Source organism: Chaetodon trifascialis, chromosome 13 (assembly GCF_039877785.1).
Source record: "Chaetodon trifascialis isolate fChaTrf1 chromosome 13, fChaTrf1.hap1, whole genome shotgun sequence".
Lineage (NCBI taxonomy): Eukaryota > Metazoa > Chordata > Actinopteri > Chaetodontiformes > Chaetodontidae > Chaetodon > Chaetodon trifascialis.
This window is the reverse complement of record NC_092068.1, coordinates 24,677,837-24,705,466: the sequence shown is the minus strand read 5'-3', so window position 1 is coordinate 24,705,466 and position 27,630 is coordinate 24,677,837. Positions and strand designations below refer to the sequence as shown.

Below are 27,630 nucleotides of genomic sequence, written 5' to 3'. Positions count from 1 at the left end.
TTGTATGTGTGGTCACACAGTGTTCAGTGTCTTCAGGTTGGAGGTGTTTTGTTGCTGGGGAAGACTGAAGTCCTTTCTCACTTCCCTTCAGCCTCACCCTCGTCACTAAACTCTTAGTTAGCCAATCACAAAAATCTCTGTATGCGTTGCTAGGCAGGTGTGCGCACCAGTAGCCAATCGGACTAACCGGGCCGGGAACGGGCGAAGGGATCTGAGACTCCGACTGACAGCGTCTGAGGCCCGGGAAGAACATCACGGAGTTTCCGTGAAAAAGAATTCTGCAACACAGTCAAGATGCCGAACAAAACCAAGAAGGAGAAGGTGAGCCGGCGGTTCTATGACCGCGACGCCGTTCAGTTTACACTTTGAGTGATCTGGGCGCCCTGGAAGCAGCCGTTATTTTTAGCTGATGAAGACTTTAGCCGTTAGATTTGATCGAGTATCGGCTAGCTAACGTAACAGGCTAACCTGCTGAGGCCCCGCTCGCAGAGGACGGCTAAGCTAACCGCTAGCTGCAGAGCAGCTCGCTGCGTTTTAAATCAGTGTCTGCGGTTGTCGCCTCAGTATCAGCCGGTCTCACACAGCATTTAGTGACAGTCACAGATTAGCCGCCGTGTGTTCAGATGTGGAAACGTTAAAGTGAGGTGTTGGCTGTCAGGGAGCATCGCTGCTAACTAACGTTAGCTGTTAAAATTGACGGGCTGCTGGAGCTCCGGGGAGGAACCGCTGCCTGTTCCCTGAACGTTAAATAATTGATCCTGTAGAAAACCGACTGGGCTCGGATAGAAAGCTGTGGCTGTGATGATTGTGATGACTGAGACTTTCATGCATGTGTGCCTTCATTAAACATGAAGTATGTGATGCTAAGAAGCTGCGAGCGGAGGAGAGAGCAGCTCAGCTCAAGCAGACCCCGTTAGTTTCCCGTCTCATTTATCATGTGAAAATCATCTGATGACCGCACACACAACCTGGGAGCGGGCAGTGTGTGTGGAGCAGTGTGTATGTAGTTGTGTGTATGGAGCAGTCAGAGTCAGAGTCAGGTGGTGGCATGTTTGACTGAAGCTTTAAAAGCATCCACCTGTCTGTTAACTGCAGGCTGTGTGGATGCAGCTGTGTGTATGCAGCTGTGTGGATGTAGTTGTGTATATGTAGCAGGTTGTATGTAGCAGTGTGTATTTAGTAGTGGGAGTCAGGTGGTGTTACGTTTGACTGAAGCTTTTAGAAGCATCCACCTGTCTGTTACCTGCTGGTTGCTCCACGTCCTGCTGATGATTCCGGATCATGTGTGTCAGACTGAGTTTCTGCCTCTGAGACAGCCACTACTGTGACGTTTTCATTATTGATTATTCTATTCATTATTTTTCCATAAACCGACGATCTGTTAAGTGTATGAAATGTCAGGAAGCATTGAAAAAGTCCACGGTGACATCTTTAAATGTCCTATTTATGTCCAAAGTCGATTTGAAAGCGACCGACAGATCAGACAGGAAACCAAATACAAACTTTGTCGCATCTGCAGTTTCTTTCTGTTCAAATAAGCTTCAGTAACCAGTAGCTTACTTCACTGCGTGTGAATGTTGGCCTTTGTGTCTCTCCTGACTCTCCAGTAGTTTGATAAACCTGTCCTCATCAGTCTCCTGTTTTCTGCCACATGTCTGCTTCAGCGGATGTTAGTAGATGTTTGCTCGGCTGTCATGGAGATGGATCTGTTAGCATCATGTGAGCCGAATCTGTAGCTTCAGTTATATGACAACAGTAAATAACACACAGCTTAAGTTTGTGCTGATGTCCTGCTTTCCTGAGACGAGCTGCAACACTCAGGTGATTCATCTGTTGTTGGTCAATAGAATTAACCAGCAGCTATTTTGATCACGCTGATCATTTCTCAAGTAGAAAAAGACAAATATGAGGATTTAATGCTTCTTGTTCTATCTCATTCTCTGTGTATCACTCTGTGTCACTGTGTGTGTCTCAGTAACCTTAATGTCTCTGAGTTTTGGACTGTTGGTTGAGTTTGGCTGTGGGGAGAAAAACATCATAGATGAGACAATTAGTAGAGAAAATTAGCAGATTAATCAATGATGAGACTAATCAATAGTTTCAGCCCTAGTTGAGATATGAACCATGTGTCATAACCTCTCATTTTGAGAATAATTGTCAGATTAATTCAAAATGGAAAAATGGTTAGTGGCTGTTGGACAGTTTGTAATTGTGTTCATCTTGTTTTTTAACCACGACCAGCTGCACTGTGAACGGAAATTGTCTCATACCCGCCTGCAAACTACACATGAGACTGCAGGACGCCTCGAGAGGGCAGAGAGCAGGGACAGTACAGAAGTTTCAGATTTGCATGATGTAAAAAATAAACATGTGATGCACTTTGATTTCACTGTGCAGAAAACACAGATGGATGGCAGAATGTGATCATATGCTGCTGTGTTTGTCGTCTCTCACACACACACACACACACACACACACACACACACACACACACACACACACACACACACACTCAGAGTCGTGTTGAGGAGGTCTGAGAGAGGCAGCGCTTTAACAAGATCTCACCCTTCAACAAACTGTCAGATACGAGATGTGAGCCAGGCCAAGGCTTCGCTCATCAGATATCCCACTGGAAAAAATGATCAAGTCTGTTTCTGGTCGCAGCAATTTGAATTCCATGATAGTGTAGTTTTAAAATGAGATTTGGATAGTAGCTGATGAGGGGAAAAGCACATTTTAAACTGTAAAGGTGGAGAGAGGATGAGGCACAGTGACATCGGCCTGTTGCTTTGAGAACGTTGCCTGTTTTAGTGTGTTTGCAGGGCATCTTCAAGCTGGCTGTGCTGCGAAGAGCTGAGTGAATAAGGATCATTCATTCATTCATTCAGTCATTCACCAAGCCCATAAACATCTGTGTATGTATAGAAAAGGCGGCGCCTTCAGTGGACTTTTTGATGCTTCCTGTACAGTCATCCAGTTGCTGACGAGGATGCCCCTGTCTGTGCGATCAATGCACTTCTTCACGTGATCTGTCATTGATTCTTTTCTAATATTTGTCAAGCACTGAAGAGTCTGGAGATCTTAGCTAAGAAAACACTCGTTCATAAAGATCATGTGACGGCATGTTCCTCATCATGCCCGCATGTTTTGGCGCTGAGACGAGTGGTTGCAAAATGTTCATGCACAGCGAATCACAGCTTGTTAATCAAAACCGTTTTATCAGAATTAGAAGTTAATATGGCTGCTACTCCATTTACTGCCACAGAGGAGTGAAGAGAACAGAACTTATCAACATTTAAGAAGCCGGAATCGGAGAAGTTAGAAAGTAAAGCAGCTAATCAATTATTTTGACAATTGAAATCTGATCAATTAATCGCTGCTCCTCTAAAAATTAATATAGTAAAGTTGGCAGCTGCACTTAAATGAGTAGTTGTTTTGGCCAGCAGGCGGTGCCGAAAGTCAGGCTGACTTGGTATCGGCACTGAAACTCAGGTGTCTGTTGGCACTCGTATTGACAGGTATGAAGTTATAGCCAGCACTCAGGTTTAGAGCTGAAACAATTAGTTGATTGATTGATTGATTGATTGATTGATTGATTGATTGATTAGTTGGTGTTTTTCTGCCACAGTAAATTGACTTTATTTGAAGATGTCAACTGAGAGGTTTTCTGACATTTCACAGTCTGACTAATGAGTTTTTTTATGAACTCTTTTTCTTCTGTTTGTGATCAGGAAACTGGCAAGTCTGCCAAAAGCAGCATGAAGAACAGTAACAGCAGCAGCAGCGGCAGCAGCAGCAGCAGCGGCAGCAGCAGCGGCAGCGGGAAGGATGCTGCAGCCGACAACTCGGACGAGGTGAGCGTTGGAATGGAAAGCACACAGTTGTCTCTGGTTCCTGCAGACACATGATGGAGTTCACTGTCACAAGTTGTTTGTGAGTCTGCAGAGCAAACTGAAGCACTGCTGCTCACTGTGGAGAAGACATCACCAACGTGATGGTGGGAGCTTAGTTCACTTTAACTCTGACTCACTCAAGTCTTAACAGCCTCATAAAGACACTGGAACAGCACAGAATTAAAATGTCCAATCAACCAGTGTTTAGTGAGCGACAGATGAGAATATATCTGAGAGAGCGACAGATGAATGATAATAAATAATAATTCACGCATGCTTTATCGGCGTGGGAGGTTTTCTATTCACAGTTTGTCATTTTCTGGTCTCTCAGTGAGAACGGTAACCAATGACGGAGTCTGATGAAGTCATGAAGCAGCATGGCATCATGGGAGTTGTTGTCTTCATTGTTGAACCACCACTGCTGTGAGCAGCGAGTGGCCATCGAAAGCCAGAAACTGAAACTGATTTCTCTAGTTCTGATCCTGGTGGTGGACTGAGCTCAGTCCCTTTTCATGCTGCTGATCTGATGGTCTGCTCACACACACTGTGAATGAGGATCAGGTGATCAGGTTCAGGTGTGGTTTACCTGCTGGCTGCCACTCTGAACAGATAAAGCTTCTGAGCAGTTTACAGTCACACTGAGCAGAATTTTACATCTGGACCAAATCATTTTTGTGCATTTGTTGTTTTTCGTGTTGTATCACTTGTGGTGTACCTCAGGGATCAGTCCACAGGCCACTATAGTTGTTAATGTTCTGTGTGTTCAGGATTCCTGTGAATCTGTCTGAGGGATTATTTGCTTTATTCACATATCATTCAGATATGTGATTGGTTTAATTGACAAACAGCCGGGTCAGAACACAAGACTGAACCACAGAACTACAACTCCCAGGATCACTGCGGGAACTGAACCTTTAACCTGTGTGTGTGTGTGTGTGTGTGTGTGTGTGTGTGTGTGTGTGTGTGTGTGTGTGTGTGTGTGTGTGTGTGTGTGTGTGTGTGTGTGTGTGTGTGTGTGTGTGTGTGTGTGTGTGTGTGTGTGTTCAGTCCCAGCAGCAGCAGAGTGGCAGTAAGCGTCCCAGTAACAGCACGCCTCCTCCCACTCAGCTCAATAAGATCAAATACTCTGGAGGTCCTCAGCTGGTGAAGAAGGAGCGCCGTCAGAGCTCATCACGCTTCAGCCTGACCAAGAACAGGGAGCTGCAGAAACTACCTGCGCTCAAAGGTAACTGTCACTGGCCTCACCTGCCCTCACCTGCCCTCACCTGCCCTCACCTGCCTTCAACTGACCTCACCTGTGACACCTGTGTGTGTGTGTGTGTGTGTGTGTGTGTGTGTGTGTGTGTGTGTGTGTGTGTGTGTGTGTGTGTGTGTGTGTGTGTGTGTGTGTGTGTGTGTGTGTGTGTGTGTGTGTGTGTGTGTGTGTGTCACCATGGTAACTGGACAGAGGCAGTTACCATGGTGATGTCAGTGTGTCAGGTGTATGGTCAGAGCATGACTCAGCAGTCTGGTTGTCTGAATCAGACCTGCACTTACAGCCAGCATGATGTCAGATTTAAGGCAGACAGCAGACATCTATCTTCATTATTGATTAGTCTGCTGATCACTTTGTTGATTAGTCAGTTAATTGTTTTGCCTATAAATAATCAGAGTATAGAGACAAATACCTGTCATTATATCCCAGAGAGTCTTTCTCTTCTTGACCAGCTTATAGTTTCCAGACTTTTCTCTGGTTCAAGTCGAGGCTGAGCTGACCTCCAACAGGTTGATCTTATTAGTCGTTTTTCCTTCTGCAAGTGAAAATCTCTGTCATGAGGAAGTCATGTGGATCTTGGATATCTGCAGGTCTTGAAGGTCTTAGAAAAAGTCTTCAGTGTGAAGAAGTGTGTTAAGTCGGCTGTAACATCAGTTCTGTCAGTGATTGCAGACACAGGAGACGTTAACAAGCCAAGATTTTAGCAGAAACTGGACTGAATTAATAATTTTTCATTGTTGAATCTGTTTCCTGCTGCATATCTGGGTCACATTGATTAAATCGCATCATTATCAATTATTGTTATATGCTGCTGGTCAAGTGGGGAAAATGGAATATAATTTGATTGCTTTGGTCCGTGTGATTGTAACTACGGCTGTCGAAAATGGCCAAAAATGCATTTGAACATTTTCCTCCTCAAAAAAAAAAACCCACCCAGGTTTGACCCATTCGATGATCTATTAAGACTTGAAGGAGGAATTCCAATAGACAGGACAGATTTAAAGCTGTCAGACTTCAACAAAAATCAAAGAAAACAGTCATGACTGGACAGCGGAAACTGGTTTAGTGACTCCTGTCTGTCAGTGCAACCACCACACAAGCTTTAATGTAATGCTATCAGCCTGAGTCAGGATAGTTAGAGACAGAGATACTGCTGCAAACATTTGATGCACTGTGATGATGTTTAAGGTGTTAAATATGAGCAATAATTAAAGTTCAGTGCCTTCCAAAGAAGAAAACAAGCTAACTGTGTTTGCTGTCATTTTACTGGTCTTAGAGCAGCCACCACTCTGATTTTATTTAGATTTACTAACACATACAGTCTATATCTAATAGTCTTCATGCATCAGCAAAACAAGGAGCCACTATCCTAATGACAAAACATACAACAACATGTACCAACCAATAAAACACACAGAGCACATCAGTGTCTACGTGAAGCATATGTCGTATAGAAGTCTTTGAATACAGTTCATCTCTATCAAGTGCAGCCATCTTTTATCCTCAGAGCTTTTGACTGACCTCCGCCCTGCTGTCCTCCTCAGACGCCCCTCTGATGGAGCGTGAGGAGCTGTTTGTTCAGAAGCTGCGTCAGTGCTGCGTCCTGTTCGACTTCGTCAGCGATCCGCTCAGCGACCTCAAATACAAGGAGGTGAAGAGAGCCGGACTGAACGAGATGGTCGAGTACATCACGCACAACAGTGACGTGGTGACCGAGTCCATCTACCCCGAGGCCGTGCTCATGGTGAGAGAACACACACGCACACACAGCCCCATCAGTTAAACCTGAGATCCCGCCTGCTCACACTGCGCCTGTGGAGATGCTCTCTGACTGAGATTTGAGAAAATGAGACGAAGTTTTCTCCTGCCTCCAAAAGCAGATTGAAACAAACGGTTCAGTGTATGTTTAGTTGGGCAGTGGTCTTAAACTGTAACTGGTCCTCACAAAGGAAGCGCACCCAGAACCACACACAAGCACTTACCGGCTGTTTGTGTGTCTGTCAGTTTTCAGTGAACTTGTTCCGGACTCTTCCTCCGTCCTCCAACCCGACTGGAGCCGAGTTCGATCCTGAGGAGGACGAACCCACACTGGAGGCCGCCTGGCCTCACCTGCAGGTACACTGTGTGTGTATGTGTGTGTGTGTGTGTGTGTGTGTGTGTGTGTGTGTGTGTGTGTGTGTGTGTGTGTGTGTGTGTGTGTGTGTGTGTGTGTGTGTGTGTGTGTGTGTGTGTGTGTGTGTGTGTGTGTGTGTGTGTGTGCACGCGTGCAACCATCAAGGTTAAGGGAAATGCTGTAAGAAGCGTTGTGAATCAATGTGGACCAGCAGGCAGCATTTTGGTCTCATGTACATTCAAATGCTTTTGCTCATCCAGTGTTGGACTCTGACAAACATCTCAGATTTAACCAGCTGGCAGGAATCTTTGACTGTTACAGGAAGACTTGATTTGTGTGTCATCAGCGCAGGGTCACGCTTTGTTGTGGTCTTTGAAGATGTGACCTGGGGCAGCAAGTAAACACAAGAGCAGGCTTAGTAGATTGTATGTAAATCTATATGTTCTATCGCTCAGGTATGAAAGGAACCAAGAGAGTGGCAGCTCCTGGAGACCAGTAAGGTTGTCAAGGCGTAGGAGGATGTCATGGTCCACAGCGTCAAAGGCAGCACTTTACTCTAACAGCAAGACAGATGAAAGATCAGAGTCCAGTGTAATTGATAGGTTAGTTACCTCAGTGAGGTTTTTTGTGTAGTGAAGTTTTGGCAGAGTGTTTGGTTCTGAAACCGGACTGGAACTCAACCAGAAGGTCATTACGAGATAGATGGTGGTCAGCTGGCTGGCAGCCACCTTTTCTAACCATTTGGGCATGAAGGGGAGATTTGAGATCTGTGGTCTGTCTGTAAGTCTGTAATTGTGGAGTGTTTGTGGGTCAAGCTTGAGTCTTTTTGATAAGAGTGTCAATACAGCTGTTTTAAAATCAGTGGTACGATACCAGAACGGAGGGATCTATGTATTGATGATGTGGAGAAGAGGCAGGAATGGGGTCCAAAACACATGGTTGGTTTGGAGTGTTTGAGCTGAAAGGATCAAAGTGGCTGGTTGTTTGGTGGTCAGTATGAGGAAAAGGTAGAGGTGGGATGGACGCTGTCTTACCAGCATTGTCATTGATTGGCTCGGTCATTTCAGTGAAATGGTTGCTGTTCAGCTTCAAACAGGTTTCAATGAGCTTATTCATGGTCTTGAGCAAAAGTCTGAGGTTACATCTGTTGTCGTGAATCAGATAATCAGATCAGAGCAATAATTAGATGTTGCCTGTTGGAGAGCATATTTGTACTGCAGCAGTGATTCATTCAGGCCTGGTGAAACGATGTGTTGCACCATTATTTCTTCATATTTCTGCAAGATTGTTTTAATGTCTGAATACAATCATTGATTGATAAAGTTGTGTGACGAGTGTTTTCTGACCTGAAGGTGGCCACAGAGTGGAGCGGAGAGTGGAGTGTTTACTGCATTTGTTAAGCTATCCAGAGCTATTCAGCTCTGTGACAGCACCAGGAAGGGACGCTTGTAGAGCTGCTCTGGCTGGTGTATTAATAACTTTGAACTGTTTTGGGGAGGGCGGCGATTTTGAGACTTGATAAGTGATTGGATAATGAGTGGAGGAGGAGACGATCAGTGACGGAGACACGACAGTAAAAGTGGATAGATGGTGTTACTGCTGTGTTGTGTGGGTGCAGAGGCAGCCCGTGTAAAACTGAACGTGTCAATGGTTGTTGTCAAAGCTCGGTTCAAATGAATATTAAAAACACCAAATATAATGTTGCAGTCAGGATGAGTCACCAGATCTGAGACGATTGTCGTCAGGCTCCAGGGAACGCTATGAGACGAGCTGTCTGCGTTGGGTGAGGAGGGAGAGACGGACATTAAAAGCACCTCAGTCATAAATTTATGCAACACCTCCACCATCTTTGTTTGAAATCAGGCGGTGATGCTTCAGCCAGTGGTAATGTGTAATCAGTGGATAACCAGGTCTCACAGTCCAAAAATATTAAAGTTGTGATGGAGGATTAGATCATGAAAACAAAGAGCCAGTGATCTAATAAAGCCGATTCTAAGATGGGTATTGCTGTTATAAACAGGTGTAACCTTCACAGGAGTCAAGTTGTGCATATTCAATTGGATACTGTTTGAATGAAGGTGGGGTTGTAGAATACTTCATCACCTTGATTCATAGAAAAGCCGACCGGGACATAAAAATAATGTCATGAGAGAGTCCGTGTCGGATGAGTGGACCTGCAGCATCAGGCCTGTGAGGTAGCCACTTCTGTGTAGAAACATGATCATGGGAAGAGGGGAAATACAGAGAATAGAGTTCCAGTTTGGAGTTTTGATTTCAAGCCTGCATGGATGTCTCAGGTGCAGCAAGCAGCAGTGAATGGGAGGTGCATATGAGAGGCTGGCAATTAATACCTTGCTACCAGGTAGAGTAGGGTGAAGTCCATCACTCTAAAAAGTTCACATCAGTTCTAAAATAAGTCAGAGTTTTCCACCAGATTCATCTTTGGGCAGAGCATTCAGATTTAAGCCAGGAGAGAAGTGAAAGAAGCTGCAGCCAGCAGTGGAGTCAGACCTGAGAGAACCGTCTGTTTCTCAGAGCATCTAGCAGAAGTTTGATTGGTCCCTATATCCTGGCTGCTTGTGTCATTAGCTCCTGCTGATGTAGTACATTACTGCCTTTCTAAAATAGATGTAGAATTTTTGCAGACATGTAGAATAGATGTGGAGGGAGTGCGCACCTGGCCAGCATAGCTGTGGTCACCTTTTAACCTGATAACCTCAGACATAACATCTGAATATCTGGGCAGCTAACGCGTGTTGATGGGACAGCGGACTTACACGACTTTCAGCCACTGAGGACAGGGAGACGTCAGCAGAGGTGAAGAGGGAAGCAACAGCGCTCTGGTGCCCTGCTCGCTTGTCACGCCTGTAAGCGACTCAGGCAGGAAGCCAGCCAGCTTTGAGGTGCTTCCATGACTGGTTGACATAACCAGAAGGCATCAGTGATGGTGCACCATCAGCGGGGGTGAGACAACTGTGGCGGCTGTTGAGAGACAGGCCAGAGTGGCCGCCATATCGGCCTGCTCACTCAGAGGTGTTTAGTTTTTGTCAAGAGTTTTTGTCACATTGTGAGTGTCACAGCTAAAATCAGTGAAAATGTGAATGGAGTTCTGAATGCGAACACTCCAATCAGCGTTAACTTCAGATGTCTTCTTCTGATGTCTTGAAATGTGCATGTTTTCATATAATCATGAATGATCATGAACATGTCTGCTTTGTGTTGGTCTCCACAGCTGGTGTATGAGTTTTTCCTTCGCTTCCTGGAGTCTCCAGACTTCCAACCAAACATCGCCAAAAAATATATCGACCAAAAGTTTGTAATGTCGGTAAGAGTTGATGTCTGAGGCTCAACACATGTTGAAATGTCGTGATGTGTGATTTCAGGCAGAACACTGATTTCTATTTAACAACTGTGTTCAAGCTGCTGGAGCTGTTTGACAGTGAGGATCCCAGAGAGAGAGACTTCCTGAAGACCATCCTCCATCGGATCTACGGCAAGTTCCTCGGCCTACGGGCCTACATCCGCCGCCAGATCAACAACATCTTCTACAGGTCAGAAAAACGAATGACCGGCATGCACATAACCTCACATGTACAGAGGCAGCAGAGTTAAGAGCATGCAGACACCACAGAGCTGATCGCTGTGGACGGCGAATCTGTCTGCATGGATCATTTACAGCTGACACAGTCTGTGTCCACAAACATGAAATATGTCACATGACCAGCGGCTGCTTTGACACATGTAACAGTGATTAAAATCTGAAGAGTCTGAATGTTCACACTGAATTTTGCCCCAGTCAGAGATCAGCCAGCTGAGGGACATCCAGTGTTCCCAGTCTGTGAGTCTAACTGCTGTTGTTTCACAGATTTATCTATGAGACGGAACATCACAATGGCATCGCTGAGCTGCTGGAGATACTGGGGAGGTAACACACACATGCATGTGTGCGCACACACGCGCACACACACACACACACACACACACACACACACAGAGTATGGTATTTTTTCAGCTGGTGTTGGTGATGATGGATGTTTGGCTCCTCAGGACTGTTCACAGACTCATCCTGAACCACAGTCACACACTGATGATGACAGCTTTACTTCTGATTGTCTTTGTACTACCTTATGAAGGCAGTTCTTATTTAACTAGTGATGGTGTGATTTTGGTTTTCATGTTTCGTTTTGTGTTTTAACATCTTGGAGCCATGTTGGGAATGACTGCTGTCACTCCAATTAGTCGAGTCAGATTTTGTTCATACAACCTCATTTCCACCAAGGTTTTGACACTGTGTGAAACATAAATAGAAACAGAATATTCTCTAAAACCTGTACGTGTGGTTCAGCTTCAGTGGAGCCTCCACAGATGTGCAGGTTAGCCATGTGCACTGACGCCCCCGCACACCATCACATATGCTGGCTTTTGAACTGTGTGCTGGTAACCAGCTGGATGCTGGATCCTCCTCTTCAGCTCGGAAGAGTTTCAAACTTTGACTCGTTAGACCAGAGGACAGTTTTGAGACACTTTGTCTCAGTCCATCTTAAATGAGCGCAGACCAAAGACGGCGGTGGCTTTTCTGGATCTGGTTTCTACCGTTTCCTCTTTGCATGGTGCAGTTTCAGCTTCATTGATGCCACAGTGGTGAACTGTGTGATGAACTGCTCAGTGTTCCTGAGCTCATACAGTGACGTCCACGACAGGATCGAGTCTGTTTTCGATGCAGAGCCGTGTGAGGGCTGAAGATCACGGCCAGACAAAATCTGTTTTCAGCCTTATGTTCAGAGACTTCTTCAGATTCTCTGAATCTTTTAAAGACATTATCTTCTATAACCAATGAAATCCACAAATTCTTTGCAGTTTCATGTTGAGAAACATTATTCTTAAACTGTTTGTCAGCGCAAACATTATTTTGATGTGTGAATAAAAATCAAATCAAATCAAATCAGTCTGTCACTTAGTGTTGAACCCCTCCTCATCTTCACTTCAGACAGACCCAGTTTCTCTAGGATGTTCTTTTTATACCCAATCATGTGGCTCACCTGTTGCCAGGTAACCTGATTCACTGTGAGATGTTCAACCTGCTGTTTTCTTTCAGCATTTCACGACTTGTCCAGTCTTTTGTTGCCATTGTTTCAATGTGTCGCTGCATCAAATTCTAAATGAGGATATGATTTTAAAAAACAGTGAAATCTGATATGTCATCTTTGTGCTATTTAAATTTAATTTAAATTTACATTTTAAAACCGATACTCCACATTTAATAGTGGAGTTTCAGTTTTTCAGATCATCACAGTCTGTTTACATGCACATTTTACAGTGTCCCAACTTTTTTGGAAATGGGGATGTATGATAAATCACTAACAGCCTCAGTCTGTAGACACACAGTGTGACACAAACACCTCCCTCTGTTAACATGAACAGCTCCACACACACACACACCTCCCTCTGTTAACTTGAACAGCTCCACACACACACACCTCCCTCTGTTAACTTGAACAGCTCCACACACACACACCTCCCTCTGTTAACATGAACAGCTCCACACACACACACCTCCCTCTGTTAACTTGAACAGCTCCACACACACACACACCTCCCTCTGTTAACATGAACAGCTCCACACACACACCTCCCTCTGTTAACATGAACAGCTCCACACACACACACCTCCCTCTGTTAACTTGAACAGCTCCACACACACACACCTCCCTCTGTTAACTTGAACAGCTCCACACACACACACCTCCCTCTGTTAACATGAACAGCTCCACACACACACACACCTCCCTCTGTTAACTTGAACAGCTCCACACACACACACCTCCCTCTGTTAACATGAACAGCTCCACACACACACACACCTCCCTCTGTTAACATGAACAGCTCCACACACACACCTCCCTCTGTTAACATGAACAGCTCCACACACACACACCTCCCTCTGTTAACTTGAACAGCTCCACACACACACACCTCCCTCTGTTAACTTGAACAGCTCCACACACACACACCTCCCTCTGTTAACATGAACAGCTCCACACACACACACACCTCCCTCTGTTAACTTGAACAGCTCCACACACACACACCTCCCTCTGTTAACTTGAACAGCTCCACACACACACACCTCCCTCTGTTAACTTGAACAGCTCCACACACACACACCTCCCTCTGTTAACATGTGACTGATTCTTCTCTCTCAGCATCATCAATGGCTTCGCTCTTCCACTCAAAGAAGAACACAAGATGTTTCTGATCCGAGTTCTTCTGCCGCTTCACAAAGTCAAGTCTCTCAGTGTCTACCACCCACAGGTCAGAGCTGTCTGTCTCTCTCTCTCTCTCTCTGTCTCTCTGTGTCTCTGTCTCTCTCTGTATCTCTGTCTGTCTCTCTCTCTCTCTCTCTGTCTCTCTGTGTCTCTGTCTCTCTCTGTATCTCTGTCTGTCTCTCTCTCTCTCTCTCCCTCACTCTCTCTCTGTCTGTCTCTCTGTCTGTCTCTCTCTCTCTTTCTGTCTCTCACTCTCTCTGTGTCTCTGTCTCTCTCTGCGTCTCTGTCTCTTTCTCTCTGTGTGTGTGTGTCTCTCTCTCTCTCTCTCTCTCTGTGTCTCTGTCTCTCTCTGTATCTCTGTCTCTCTCTGTGTCTCTGTCTCTCTCTCTCACTCTCTGTCTCTGTCTCTCTCTCTGTCTCTCGCTCTCTCTGTGTCTTTGTCTCTCTCTGTGTCTCTGTCTCTCTGTGTCTCTCTGTCTCTCTGTGTCTCTGTCTCTCTCTCACTCTCTCTCTCTCTCACTCTCTCTCTCTGTGTCTCTCTGTCTGTCTCTCTCTCTGTCTCTGTCTCTCTCTGTGTCTCTGTCTCTCTGTGTGTCTCTGTGTCTCTGTCTCTCTCTCTCTCACTCTCTCTCTCTGTGTCTCTCTGTCTGTCTGTCTGTCTGTCTCTGTCTCTGTCTCTCTCTGTCTGTTACTGACGGCTCTCTGTCTGTGTGCAGTTAGCGTACTGTGTGGTTCAGTTCCTGGAGAAAGACAGCAGCCTGACAGAGCCGGTGAGTCTGCTGACGTCCCTCCTGCTTCCATGGCAACACTCTAAATGTCCCGCTGCTGATGTGTTGTTTCCATAGTAACGTACAGAGGGTAGATACAACTCTGTCTGACATCTGTGGATCAGTTATTACACAGGATGTATATCTTATCTTAGAGGAGTTCAGGGGTCGTAGTTTGACTTCCCGTTGGCTGTGACCTTTGACCCCTGTAGGTCATCATGGGTCTGCTGAAGTTCTGGCCGAAGACTCACAGCCCGAAGGAGGTGATGTTCCTGAACGAGCTGGAGGAGATCCTGGACGTCATTGAGCCGTCAGAGTTCGTTAAAGTCCAGGAGCCGCTCTTCAGACAGCTCGCCAAGTGTGTGTCCAGCCCACATTTCCAGGTACCTGAACCAGAACTGAAACCTGAGACAGAACCCGAGAACCTGAATCATGGTCTGAGTCACAACCAGAACTGGAACCTCAGCCTAAAACAGAACCTAAACTAGATCAGAATCTCACTATCTCACTATCTGACATAAAACCGCAACCTGGAGCAGAAGCAGAAGCGGAATTACTGCCGAAAACAACAGCGAAGGATTGATGCGTTTATATTTCTGTAGTTATTTTACAGTAAATGTTTTAAAACTGCAAGTCACAGTGAAATAATTATTTGGGGCATCATGGAGGTCAAAATATTTAAGGTTCTGATCATGAACCACAACGTCTGCATCAAGGCTGAATGTGGACCCCGAGACCGTTTGATCCGACCTGTGAGGCGACTCAGAAATACAAATTGATGATGACGACGACGATGATGATGATGATGATGATGGTGATGATGATGATGATGATGATGCTGATGATGCTGATGCTGCTTTTGTATGTTCAGGTGGCAGAGAGAGCTCTGTATTACTGGAACAACGAGTACATCATGAGTCTGATCAGTGACAATGCTGCCAAGATCCTTCCCATCATGTTCCCCGCCCTCTACAAGAACTCCAAGAGCCACTGGAACAAGTATGCACGCACGTACACACACACACACACACACACACACACACACACACACACACACACACACACACACACACACACACACACAGGATCAGTGCTGAACATGTAGTTCCAGTGTTTGATGCATCACAGTTTTCTGCCAAATACATTCAATCATTGGATTCATTTGACCTTGAACACCTGTCTGTCCTCCACTGAGGACAATAAAAGCCTGTCTGTCCTCCACTGAGGGAAATAAAGCCCCTCTCATGTCAGCCTGTCCTCCGGTGTCCTCCCTCTCCGATAACGTGAGCCCCCTCATGCGGAGCTGCACCACTGGCTTTCTGCTCTGAGCTCTTGGTTTGTGTGTTTTATGGGTGTGTGTGCTGCTGTTCCTCAGGACGATCCACGGTCTGATCTACAACGCTCTGAAGCTCTTCATGGAGATGAACCAGAAACTGTTTGATGACTGCACGCAGCAGTATAAGGCCGAGAAACAAAAGTAACACACATCATTTCACCTGTTTTCACTTCATCACGATGAAGGTGAAATGTTTCTAAATGAGTGTGTTTTCTGTCTGCAGAGAGAAATACAAGCTGAAGGAGAGAGAGGAGATCTGGCACAAGATAGAAGAGCTGGCCAGGCAGAACCCACAGGTACCCACTCACCTGTCTCCTCACCTGTCTCACCTGTGTCCTCACCTTTCTACCTTTCTCCTCTCACATTGTTTGACTAACCAGCCCTGATCCAGGACAGTAGAAGCTACTGTGGGTTAGGGTCCAGTCATGTGTGAATTCACATGTAATATAGTAGTGGCCATATTATCAATGTGTGTGTTATTTAATTTGAGTAGGATTACACAGGTCATTTGTATTTTTAAGTCTTGTTTTGTGTACTTATACTGCAGATCACATTAATAAAAATGTCAGTGAAGAAGTCACTGATGTTACCTGGTATTTGTTCTCGATTGTTAACGCCGTTCTGTATCAATAACAATAATCATTTTATTGTTTTGTTGCATCATTTATCTTTTTATTGGTTTTTTAAAGACTTGAAATGCTGTATAGAAATAAAGTTTTTGTTGGTATGCTTGATTAATTGTGTGCGTGTTCTTCTCTTCTTTCAGAGCAATAAGCTCCACCCCCTCCGCCCTGGACTCCACCCACAGGAAGAGGTCAGTTCTTTATGTTTGGTGAATATTGAAGTGTGTAAATTAACCTGATGGCTCATGTCACAAACTTTTCGTTAGAATTTTTCTAATGTCTGAAAACTTGTTTGTTGGCGTGTACTTGCAGTACATGCTGTACAGTGACAGTACTGCTGTGGCTGTGTACTCTATGGAAACAGAGACTCCGACAGCTGAAGACATCCAGCTGCTGAAGAAGACTGTGGAGAGCGAGGCCTCACAGGTACTGTTGGATCAATCAACCAATCTGTCAGTTGATCAGTTAATCACCTGCTAAGCTGAATGGGCCCACTGTCGCCCTTCACAGGGTCTGAAGGATCTGAAGAAGGACAAGGTCCTGATGAGAAGGAAGTCGGAGTTGCCGCAGGACGTCTACACCATCAAAGCTCTGGAGGCTCACAAGAGAGCCGAGGAGTACCTGACAGCCAATCAGGAGGCTCTCTGACCGGGGGAGGTGGTCCCTGTGAGCCTGACTCCGCTCCCCTCCTGTCCATCTCTCTGGACAGGAAGTTGAAGCTGTGTTGGGGGAAGTGGTCTGGGGTCAGATCAGGACGGAGCTGATGCTGCGTTCACAACAAAACAAAAAAACAAACCTCACCTCTGACCCCCTGGTGGCCGATAACAAGTAGGACACTGTGTACGTGGTGTTTCAAAGTGTGTCAACGGTCATGTGATGATGACATCATCAGCTTCATCTTGCACTAACACCTCCAACACCTTCATCTCCAAACAACCTGCTGCTGTTTGTTTCCAACCACCGCCGTTTACACGCGCTAACCACAAGGCGAAGTGCTCGCATGACATCACCGACAGCCTTTTCCACTACGGGAACCAAACGACCTGTGAATTCACGTCTGTCTGTTGTCTCTGGTCCTGCTTTGTTTGCACTGCTCCGACCATCGACGTGGGACTTTAAAGACACGTCCTTCTCTTCCTGTTTCAGACTCCGTCCAAACTAAAACCACCGCTTGTTTTCAACATGGAGATTTTTCCAAAGAGGGTGTCAGCTAAAGTCTGCATGAATGTAATCATTGCATAGCAGGATTCTGTGTAGTTCATTTATGGAATCCTGATGGATGGATGCACTCATTGATCCATCGACTGCTGCTTGATGATGTTGCACGAAGGTCTCTGTATGTCCGGACTTGTGGTCAAATAGTTTAAATTTCTTCCTCGCTGAGTGAAATCAGCTGAAGTCTCTGGTGCTTCAGGTGCATCAGGGCTTCCTCTCTCATCTCCTGCAGCACTGGAAACACTGGACCATCCTTCACCTGTCGAAAGGAGATAGTGCCGTCCCACAATTCCTTGCGGTAACAACATTTGAAGAGGCAGTTTTGTCAAACACAGTGGAAACACAAAGCAGAACCAGAACCAAGTTCAGGTTCCGTGAAGTTCCCGGTTTCAGGTCCTTCAGTTCCTGCAGTGGAAAGAGTTCCAACACATCGTGTCTGTCCTGTGACACCTGAATGCAGCACAGATGAGTTCACTGACTCACTCAGTCCTCCGAATGCAGCTTCACTCCAGAGACCCGCCCCCTGCACCTGACCTGACCAATCACCTGTGGGTATGGATCTGTGGTGAACTCGAGACTGAAGCAGCTTCAGACGGACTGATGATGATGATGATGATGATGATGATGATGATGATGATGATGATGACGATGATGACGACGACGACGACGACGACGACGAGGAGACACAGTGAATGTAGACGTCCAATCAGCATCCAGCAGAACCCGAAGAAGTTTGATTTTAGTTTGATGAGAGCTGATGACTCATTTCCTGTTTGGTTTGTTTTATTTTGATGTCTGCCCTTCGTGACTTCATCGAGTTTAAACCAATGAGAGAATTCGTTTGCATGAGGAAGCACCGGCTCAGTGTTCAATGAAAACCTGTAATCTGAATGTTCGTGTATGAACGACGATACTCCATCTGAACCTGTAGAGACGTAGCCGTCACTCATCAGGTTAAAGGTCAAACACAATGAAGCGCTCAGAAGTTCTGGGAGATTATGCAAACTGTAAAAGAAGCTTCTGATCTGTAAACAAACTCGTGATTCACATCGACCGTCTGAGCGTCGAGACACGCCGCTCTGTCTTTTTTTATTTCCTGCTGTCATGAGTCGAGTCTGTGCTGCCTCACAGTGATCACTTCCTGCACATCTTTTGGCGGCACACAGAGGGTTTTATTGTGAAGCAACAGGAAATGACTGATGTCACAGACATCAGCGCTGCAGTGTTCGACCTGCAGTTCAGACCAATCGCGACCAGCTGAATCTCTCACCAGAGGTTTTCTATCTGTGTCCGTGGCGACCGGAGCATCAGTAGTGATGCGTTTTACATCAGCCAGCAGTGATTGGTCGCACATGGTCCTGAAGGGCAAGTTGGCGTAGTTATGGAGAAGGCTACAGCAGCAGGAGTGTGATGGAGGCTGCGGCATCATCAGCAGGTCGACAGTGTAGTTACTGTCAGTGCCAGACGGGGGAGACAGACCACGACAGGTTAACGTTTGTTTGGGAGGATTTCTGTCTTTGTTGGACAAAATTTGGACAGGAAATCAGGGACGGGAACATGTCCAGACTCAATAACATGGCCAGTTAAAGCTGTAGGTCTTTAGTTTTCTTCCCCAGGATCGATCACTGAGCCGTTCAGTGGTGGTTTGAACAGACCGACGCCTCCCGATGGCGTCTGTCTGTCTGAGGCCTCCGTGGAGATATCAGCTCCACACCGCCACTTCCTGTGGTCGCTGCTCCCTCAGACCAACGCTGGTGGTGACTGAGGAGCTCAGAGTCGGTGGATTGAACAGATGTTAACGCACAGCTGGTGTGTGACGTCTGTTCTGCAGACTCAGATTCCCATGATCCTCTGCTGTCTCAGTTCTGTTTACAGGAGCGTCTAATCTGTGACTCATCCGGTGTCAGATTTTAGAAAATGTACATAAGAAAGAATTATGTTCTTAAACAGAGTGTTTGCAGACATCACGGCACTTTACGAAATGCCATTTGTGATATTTCTTGGCATTTTGTGAACAGTTGTTGTCACAAATGCAGTTCCAAACAAACTGGACGGCAACTTTAAGAAAAATGAACTTAAGTTCTTAAAAGTTAAAACAGCTTAGTCATTAAAGTGCAGTTTGTCTTTTAGAAATCACTCAAAACTGTTCAAGTGCAAAACACAATAAATGTTATAATGACACAGAACAATCCACATCGTTAACCTGCAGAGTTTCTGACAGAATGCTGATGTCCTCAGTAGAAAATATCTGATAAATGTCGTTAAAGTGCGTTTTTCATTCACTCGATGATGTTCCTGAAGTGTTTGTTCTGGATGAAAACACAATAAACGTTCAGCAACGTTTAACCAGAAAGGAAGGAATCACACAAAGAAATCACCAAATGATACAAAATAACATGAAAAGGAGCTGATTAATTCCGATTAATATTCAAAATTCAATCATTCTGGGTCACACAATGTGGAAAAAGTTTTTTATATGAGCATGAACAGCTGTGCACATCTGCAGTTTGTTTTAAATAAACAAGCTTCTCATTAACGTCTTCGAGTGACATTTAACCCGTCTGAGCTGTCGCTGCTTGACTAAACGTCGGAGTGACGTTTAAAAAGCTGAGATCCGCGGCTGCGTTTGGAGAGCGATCAAACAATCCTCCTTACAGGAACGTTTCCAGAAGATGGAAGAAAATGTTTGAAGAGACAAATGCTGGACCTTATTTTGAGGCGTTGTGAGGAGAGACAGATGTTCTGCCTGCAGCTGTTGTTGTTCTGTATGTTTCCCTGTATACTGATTCATGACCACGCCCCTTCATGACCACGCCCCTCACGGTGGTTCTTAAGCCCCTCCTCTTTCTATTGTTTACGCTTATGTTCTCATCAGCTGATTTTTCTTCGTTCGTTGCACATGGTCTTCTGCTCACGTCGTGTGATTCACTGTCAATCAATGAGCATTCCAGTGGTGGGTTAGCCCCACCCACCTCCGTCACCGCTGGACAAAATGGCCACCACAGGTCAGATTTAACCTGACTTTTGGTTGTTGAGTCTTTGCTGTCACTAGTTTTAATCTGTTGTAGTCAGGAAGTGAGTAAAGCTTGTTGCGTACACGCTCATGTGTACTTGATGTGTACATCAGAGGATCATCCAGCAGTGCGCAGATCAGGTCCCTTCATCTTTGGCTGACTGCAAAACATCTTAACTGACAACTTGTGATTATAAGAACAGACTCTGGAGCAGCTTCCTGTTATAGTTGTTGACATCAGGACTGATCCAGAAACTGACCAATAGCAGTTTATCTGGATCTATCAGGTGATCAGCTGCAGTAAATAGTACTGTAACCGCTGATCCTTGTCGGATTGGAAATGTAAAATATCAAACTTCAGTCAAACTGTAGTGTAACTCAGCCTGCTGTCTGCTTTATCTCCACTGACTTTGTGATGCTTTCCTTCAGACCGTTGAGTTTGGAGTCATTTCCGTTCTTAGGACACATTCTGGTGTCTTTCAGAGCCGAATCAGACAGACTTTTAAATCCTCTGCTTTCACCAACAAACACAGGAAGCCTGAGTTCAGCCGAGTATTTCGGCTTCAACGTTCGTTTCTGCTCAGTCTGTGATTTCAGCTCTTTGTGCTTCAGCTTCACAGCGTTTTATTTCAGCTGCAGACGTTCAGACAAACTGTGGTGTTGAATGTTTTCATCAAGTCAGTTGAAGGAGAATCTGAACCAAACTCCATTAATATTTCTTAGAATTTTAGCCTTTAATGATACAGACTCTGATTTGTTCCCAGCTGTCAGAAATCAGAGATCTTAACAAATCCCACGATTCTAATGAATCTATTTTCAGGACTTTTATTAAAGTTTGTCATTTGCGAGAAGCTCGAACAAAGCGATTCGTTTTTTTTGTTTGTTTTTGCCCAGCGGCGACTCGACATCAACACTAAGGTGAAACATTCAGTGAAAGAAAAACAAACATGGCTGCTGTCTCTCCACTTGAGTCCCGACACTAAAACCTCAACGCTGCTTCCCATCATCCTGTACATATGTTGTACTTTAATTAGTTAGAGCATTAGATAGTATGGAAATCTGATTTTGTACAGATGTTCATGTATGTACAGAACAAAGTAAAAAAAAGAAATAAAGTGGACATGTTTGACAATCAGAGTTTCTGTGTTGTATACCAACAGATTCACACATGGTCACATTAATTCATGTACAATCGAAACTTTAAAGAAATCGTCAACAAACATTTCAAAGGCTTTAAGGTGGAATGTGACTTTAAACTAAATAAACTTTTTACATTGAAAATCCAAACAGGATGTTCTCATGTCAACTTTGTTTGTTTCCTTCACTTCTTCAGAAGAGGAGAGTGGCTGCGTTTGAAATTAATGATGCTAATTAATTAATGATGATAACTCCACATCACAGAGAATAATCTGAAAATTTTGTCCAAAACCAAAAATATTCAATTTACTGTCACAGAAGAAAAAGAAAAGCAGCAATTTCTCACAACTCAGAAACAAAACAAAAAAAAAATCTCAGTTTGAAAAAGTCAGACATAATCTGACAACACTTCAATAGACAAACGGTCAAAAAAGGCCTGAGATCAGATCAGAAACAGGAGCAGTGTATGGGAGCAAATGAGGGTCAAAAACATGTAGAGTTTGTGAAATGATGAGATCATTTCAAACATCACACAAGTGAAACAAACAGAACAGTGAAGTGAAAAACTTTTCAAACTTCAAACTTTTTAACTTTGTACCAACATGCTGAGGAAAGCTTTTATTCTCTTTCTGGAACCTCAACATCGATTTAATCTGCACAGTTTTTTTTTTAAATCATTTTCGCACCCATTTTTTTCTATGAATCTTTCTACACTTTGACAAACTTGAATTCCTGCTGCAGTTTCTCTCTCACAAAGAAAATGAACAACCAGACTCTTCACACATGGAGGAAAAAACAAAACAACAAAAGGACAAAACGTTCGTCTGCACCTTCAAACGAAAAGAAGAAAAAAAAATGTTCTCACAAATAAAACACTTTGCTGTATTAAGAAAATTAATTTATCATATATATTAATGATGACAGAATAATGGGATTTAAAAACTAAGTGTAACCACGGCGGGCTGCTCTTCTGTACTTTGTCGATCTGGTCGCCACGATTCATGAATGTGTAAAAATGCTAGCATGCTGGACGGTTTGAGCTTTTATGACTCGCAGCCACGACACGTCAGAGACGATGATTCACGTTGCTTAAACATTCATGTCGTTACAGTCAACAGCAGAAACTGAATCACATTTATTTATGACAAATGAAGCTAGCTTAGCCACCTAGCATGTACCATTCAAACGTGCCATAATGACCAAGTGGAGCGTTACCTTCTGCAGTGTCCTCTGTCGGGAGCTAACAGTCAGCTAATGTTAGCTGACCAACATCAGCTAACATTAGGTAATAGCAAATGTCAGTAATTATAGTTGGTCAGCCAGCAGAATACAATTTCAATGTGTTTAATGAGCTAAAACATGTTAGCTCACTTACTAATGTAAATTTGTTCCTGTTGTAAAGTTATGGCACAATTCTGAAGAGTAAACGATAGCCGGCAAAGCTAATTTAATGCATTTCTTGTCTGTAAATTCACTGTGCCTCAATTTTTCCTTCTCATTGGGATAAACAAACGACCGTAACAGCGTTCAGCTGCAGTCCTGGTCTGACAGACAGGACCCGAGCTGCAGGTCTGTTTGCTGGACCAGGACCCAGGTGGTTTCACTCGGTCCTGATCAGAGAGCAGAAACCCTCCGACGGACACTGAAGGTAACAGCTTGAAACTGACTGTAACTGAATGTTAAAGAACCACATTTACACACTGATGAGACATAACTGTGAGTATTAGATTTCTGGCTGTAGATCCTCCTGAATCCTCCACTCTGGACCTTCACCTGAATGTGTGACGTGTTTCTGAGATGCTGCAGTTAAACTTTATACATGGTGACTTTTTAAAGCTGATTCTGATTTTTCGTCAATGGAGGATCTTGATTTTCCAGAATGAAAATAAAGGGATTCTTTGGTTCCAGCAGAATCATCTTTAAGGAAGCAGAGCTGAAGATGATTCTGCCGATTCGTTGATGGCCAGAAAAGTGAGCAATAATCGAACTGACTTTTAAAGGTTTATTTTGCCAAAGAATTAGGAAAATATTCTCGGCGCATGTTGGAGTTAGTCAAAATAACCACATTTTGAGAAAGATGGTTTTTTACTGGACAAAACCCATGATTGAACTTCTGATGGACAAATAAAAAGTCCTTCATTTACTGGACTAACAGTCATTCAAATTAAAGTGTAAAACATACTGCAATTAATAAACTCCCCTGAGAGACAAAACTGAGGGCAGCGTTCAGTTTCAGCAGCTTCAGGTTTGTTTTTAATGTAACTCAATAAAACGTCTGATTCACTGGTTCATCACCACTGTCAGCTGTTCACTGTTAATTCATAACATCACCTTCTTCCTGTCACTGCCCGAAACTCTGTCAGTGTCCCTGAAGTGGTCTTGGTGTATTCAGGGTCTACTGATGTCGTAGTCGGTGGTTGTGGTGCGTTCAGGGTCCATTGATGTTGTTCCTGCGGCCGAGGCGCAGGGTGGCGGCACTCTGTCGGCTCTGCAGGGTGTTCTGGACCATGTCCTTCCACTGGTCGTCTGAGATCTCTCTGGCCCACGACGGCACGCCAAAAGATGGCAACGCCACGGCCGCCATCGTCCTCTTCACCAGCTCCACGTGGTCTGTGGGCGACACAGGAAGTTTACAGCATTATATTTGTCTTCTCTGTTAAAAAATGAACTATCAATGAAGATTATTCTCATAATTATTACTCCTACATTTTCCTAAAATAAAATCACCTCAAAGGTCTTTGACACCTGGTTGAAAGCTCAGAAAAAGTGGACCTGTGTATTTGCTGGTGATATTGAAGTTCTAACAATACTGACGTCTGATTCCAGTGAATAATGTCCCGGTAGAAACATGCTGTCTTCACTTAGAGACCATTTTTCCAGAGGAGCACAGAGGACTGATAAAGAGCTTCATCACATGGAGCAACGACAATCACCTGAAGATCAATATCAGCACAACCAATCAGTTTCTGCTGAACTACAATTCTTCAAATATGGACGCTGCTGCAGAGAAGCGACAGACTGTAAAACGTGGACGCTTCACACACACGTTCGACCCGACAGCAGGGACTAAACAATCTGGAGCTGCTAACGGAGCAGCTAACAGCCAATTCAGCAGACTATTATGGAGACACTTTGACTGCAAACAAATGCAGAAGAAAGAAAGTCACAAATTACTGCGACGAGTATTTTATGATGACAATCTTCTGTTCCCAATCTAATGAGCGGGTTTCGAATGTTTTGAAGAAAGTGAGTCAGAAACAGTACGGGAGCCCGCAGAGGACATGTGGAGGTCTGACCTGCGTCCATGGGGATGGAGGCTCGGCTCCTCTGGGCCGCCGCCCCCTCAGGGTCCTCCTCCTCATCACTGTCTGGAGGAGGAGCTTCAGGAAGGTGGAGACCCATCACCTGCAGGAGACGGGACAGACAGGTGAGACATCACTGTGACAGCTGAAGGTCAGACAGAGATAAATATCTGCGGCCAGAAAGTAACTAAGTACATTTACTTTCTCCTTCTCCTCCACCACATGTGGACAATGTTGTACTTTTTACTCTGACAGCTTTAGTTATTTTACCAATTCAGATTTTTACACACTAACATTTGAAGAGATTAGAAAATATGTTAAGTTTCAAATTAAAGGATCCAAAATCCTGCTTTGACATGGTCATTCACACCTGTCACCCATCTGTCATTCACACCTGTCACCTGTCTGTCCTTCACCCCTGTCATCTGGCTGTCCTTCACACCTGTTACCTGTCTCTCCTTCACCCCTGTCACCTGGCTGTCATTCACTCCTGTCACCCATCTGTCATTCACACCTGTCACCTGTCTGTCCTTCACCCCTGTCATCTGGCTGTCCTTCACACCTGTCACCTGTCTGTCCTTCACACCTGTCACCCATCTGTCATTCACACCTGTCATCTGGCTGTCCTTCACACCTGTCACCTGTCTGTCCTTCACTCCTGTCACCTGGCTGTCATTCACACCTGGGGTTCTAGTTTCACTCACACACACGATTTGTTCTGGTGTGTGTTTGTTGCCGTCTCTCGTCAGTGACTTTGGTTAGAACGTGGACAGGATATCGTCCTCTGTTAAACTGTTTGCTCTCGTGCACTTCAGTGGTCACGTGACAGTCAGACTGTCACACCAGTTCACACACCTGCTCAGGTGTGAACTGAACGTTCTCTCACCTTTAGGTGTGAAACAGTGAGTGCTGTTGCTGGGCAGAACTCACCTCTATCCTGTGCTGCACCTGCTGCAGCTGCTCTGTGTGGGATGGGGCCTCCTCCCCCCTCTCCTCCCCTTCCTCCCCAGGCTGCTCACTGCTGGTCACACCGTCGGGCTCCTGGTTCAGAGGCTGGTAGTAATATCCCCCACTGTTCACGTCCTCCTCCTCCTCCTCCTCCTCTTCCTCCTCTCCGTTCAGCTCCATCTCTCCCACCTCCTCCTCCTCACCCCCTCCCTCCCCCCCGTTCCACACCGGCAGCAGGGCTCCATCAGCCGGACGTTCGTCCTCCCCGAGCTCGTCCTCCGAGTTTGGTAAGACTCTCTCTGGTCCCATCGCAGAGCTCCACACTTCCATCCACAGACAAAACTGAAAGGGGGAGAGAGAGGGGACAGAGAGATGAGAGAGAGCCAGAGGACACAGGTGGAGACACGGGGGAAGGAGAGGTGACAGAGGGGGAGACAGAGCGTTAGACAGAGTCCTTCCAGAGTGTCTGTGTGTCTCCTGGTGGACAAACGTGGCCGCTGGTTGTAATGAACGCAGGCTAACTGCTAACATCACATCACCGCTCTCTTCACATAAACCTGCGCAGTAAACACGGAGCTCCGCTAGCTTTAGCTCAAGAAGGCCAGCAGGTTTTCTCCTCCCTCTCTGATCTACAGCAGTACTGTCATCAGGTACATGATGACGATGACGATGATGATGATGATGATGGAGAACACCTGAGCGGTTAACCGCTACTGAAGCTAACTGCTATTTGTTTCTGACTGACTCTCGTTTGGTATCCGGTTGTTAAAACCGGTCTTCTTCTTCTCCTCCTCTGCCTCGCTGTTTTATGTCCTGAAGAAGAAGGAGACGAAGAAGACGAAGACACCCTCCATGTAAAGTTTCTTACCTGTCTGTCTGTTTGTCTGTCTGTTGGGAGCTGTTAGCCGCTGCTAGCCGCAGCTGTTTGATCAGACACTTCCGGGTACGTCACGACACAGCAACTAAACTTTATTAACAACATAAACAATTTACAATAAAATAACTAAGTCAGGCCAAAAAGTCAATTACATTTCTAACAATAATACAATAGAGACACATTTAAAAAAAATAGAAGAATAAATACATAAATTATTACAATATGTAAAAATAAGAAGAATGTTCCAAAGTCTTGTCTTTTCTCTCCATTCTCAGTTTCCTTTTCTATTCTGTTTTCATTTCTATATTTTAATTTGTCTGTTTTACTCGTTCTATATAATTTGGCTTTTTTGTGCTTTTAATTCTGTCTGTCTGTCTGTCTGTCTGTCTGTCTGTCTGTCTGTCTGACAGAATATTTAAGATCAAGTCATGTCCTTTTTCTTTGTGGGGGAAACAAAAATGATGTATTTCCTGTGAATTCATTTAACAGAAAAGAACAGGGCCAGTCTCTCAAGCTTTGATTTTATTCACTTCTATACTGATTTTTCTATGTATTTCTTTAAAGTGTACTTGTATAGGAACAAATATAAAGCATCAAGTCATGCAACATACCACAGCATTTATAGCATAAGTTACATGTTCAGTGGTTAGAGATACAAAAAAAAAAAAAAAAAAAAAGAAACATAAATCACAAACAATTAAATAATAAAATGGTCTTTAAACTAAGATGTAATGATCAGTTTCCGTCCTGGTGATCAATAAAGTTTGATCTGATCAGATTTGAAATAAGATTCTTCATGTAAACACGTTTCAACCACTCGATTATTACCACCAACTAGCCAGCAGGTGGTGCTGTTTATCATATGACACATTAGGCTGGATTATT

The 27,630-nt window shown here is 44.7% G+C and overlaps 2 protein-coding genes across 2 annotated transcripts; one reads left to right on the top strand and one right to left on the bottom strand.

The window, feature by feature from the left end:
- The first annotated feature begins 193 nt into the window (after positions 1 to 193).
- ppp2r5d (protein phosphatase 2, regulatory subunit B', delta) lies at positions 194 to 21,618 on the top strand. The gene is made up of 17 exons (XM_070976831.1): positions 194 to 321; positions 3,732 to 3,854; positions 4,941 to 5,118; positions 6,693 to 6,892; positions 7,153 to 7,263; positions 10,494 to 10,586; positions 10,682 to 10,812; positions 11,127 to 11,186; positions 13,465 to 13,573; positions 14,244 to 14,297; positions 14,507 to 14,677; positions 15,166 to 15,293; positions 15,670 to 15,771; positions 15,854 to 15,926; positions 16,397 to 16,444; positions 16,566 to 16,679; positions 16,764 to 21,618. The coding sequence occupies exons 1-17, from the start codon at positions 295 to 297 to the stop codon at positions 16,899 to 16,901; spliced, it is 1,860 nt and encodes a 619-aa protein (XP_070832932.1). The 5' UTR covers positions 194 to 294; the 3' UTR covers positions 16,902 to 21,618.
- On the bottom strand, positions 21,293 to 26,825 carry mea1 (male-enhanced antigen 1). Its single transcript, XM_070976832.1, has 4 exons — positions 26,737 to 26,825; positions 25,851 to 26,210; positions 24,915 to 25,023; positions 21,293 to 24,228 (listed from the first exon to the last, which is right to left on the bottom strand). Exons 2-4 carry the CDS (start codon positions 26,196 to 26,198, stop codon positions 24,047 to 24,049), a joined length of 639 nt encoding a protein of 212 aa, XP_070832933.1. The 5' UTR covers positions 26,199 to 26,210; positions 26,737 to 26,825; the 3' UTR covers positions 21,293 to 24,046.
- Positions 26,826 to 27,630: the final 805 nt, after the last annotated feature.

Excerpts from the sequence above, each read along its gene's own strand:
- ppp2r5d (XM_070976831.1), top strand. The coding sequence starts at position 295 with ATGCCGAACAAAACCAAGAAGGAGAAG. Across the intron at positions 10,813-11,126 it reads ATCAACAACATCTTCTACAG|ATTTATCTATGAGACGGAAC; the intron begins GTCAGAAAAACG and ends GTTGTTTCACAG. Across the intron at positions 13,574-14,243 it reads TCAGTGTCTACCACCCACAG|TTAGCGTACTGTGTGGTTCA; the intron begins GTCAGAGCTGTC and ends GTCTGTGTGCAG.
- mea1 (XM_070976832.1), bottom strand. The coding sequence starts at position 26,198 with ATGGAAGTGTGGAGCTCTGCGATGGGACCAGAGAGAGTCTTACCAAAC. Across the intron at positions 25,024-25,850 it reads AGGTGCAGCACAGGATAGAG|GTGATGGGTCTCCACCTTCC; the intron begins GTGAGTTCTGCC and ends CGTCTCCTGCAG. Across the intron at positions 24,229-24,914 it reads CTCCATCCCCATGGACGCAG|ACCACGTGGAGCTGGTGAAG; the intron begins GTCAGACCTCCA and ends TGTCGCCCACAG.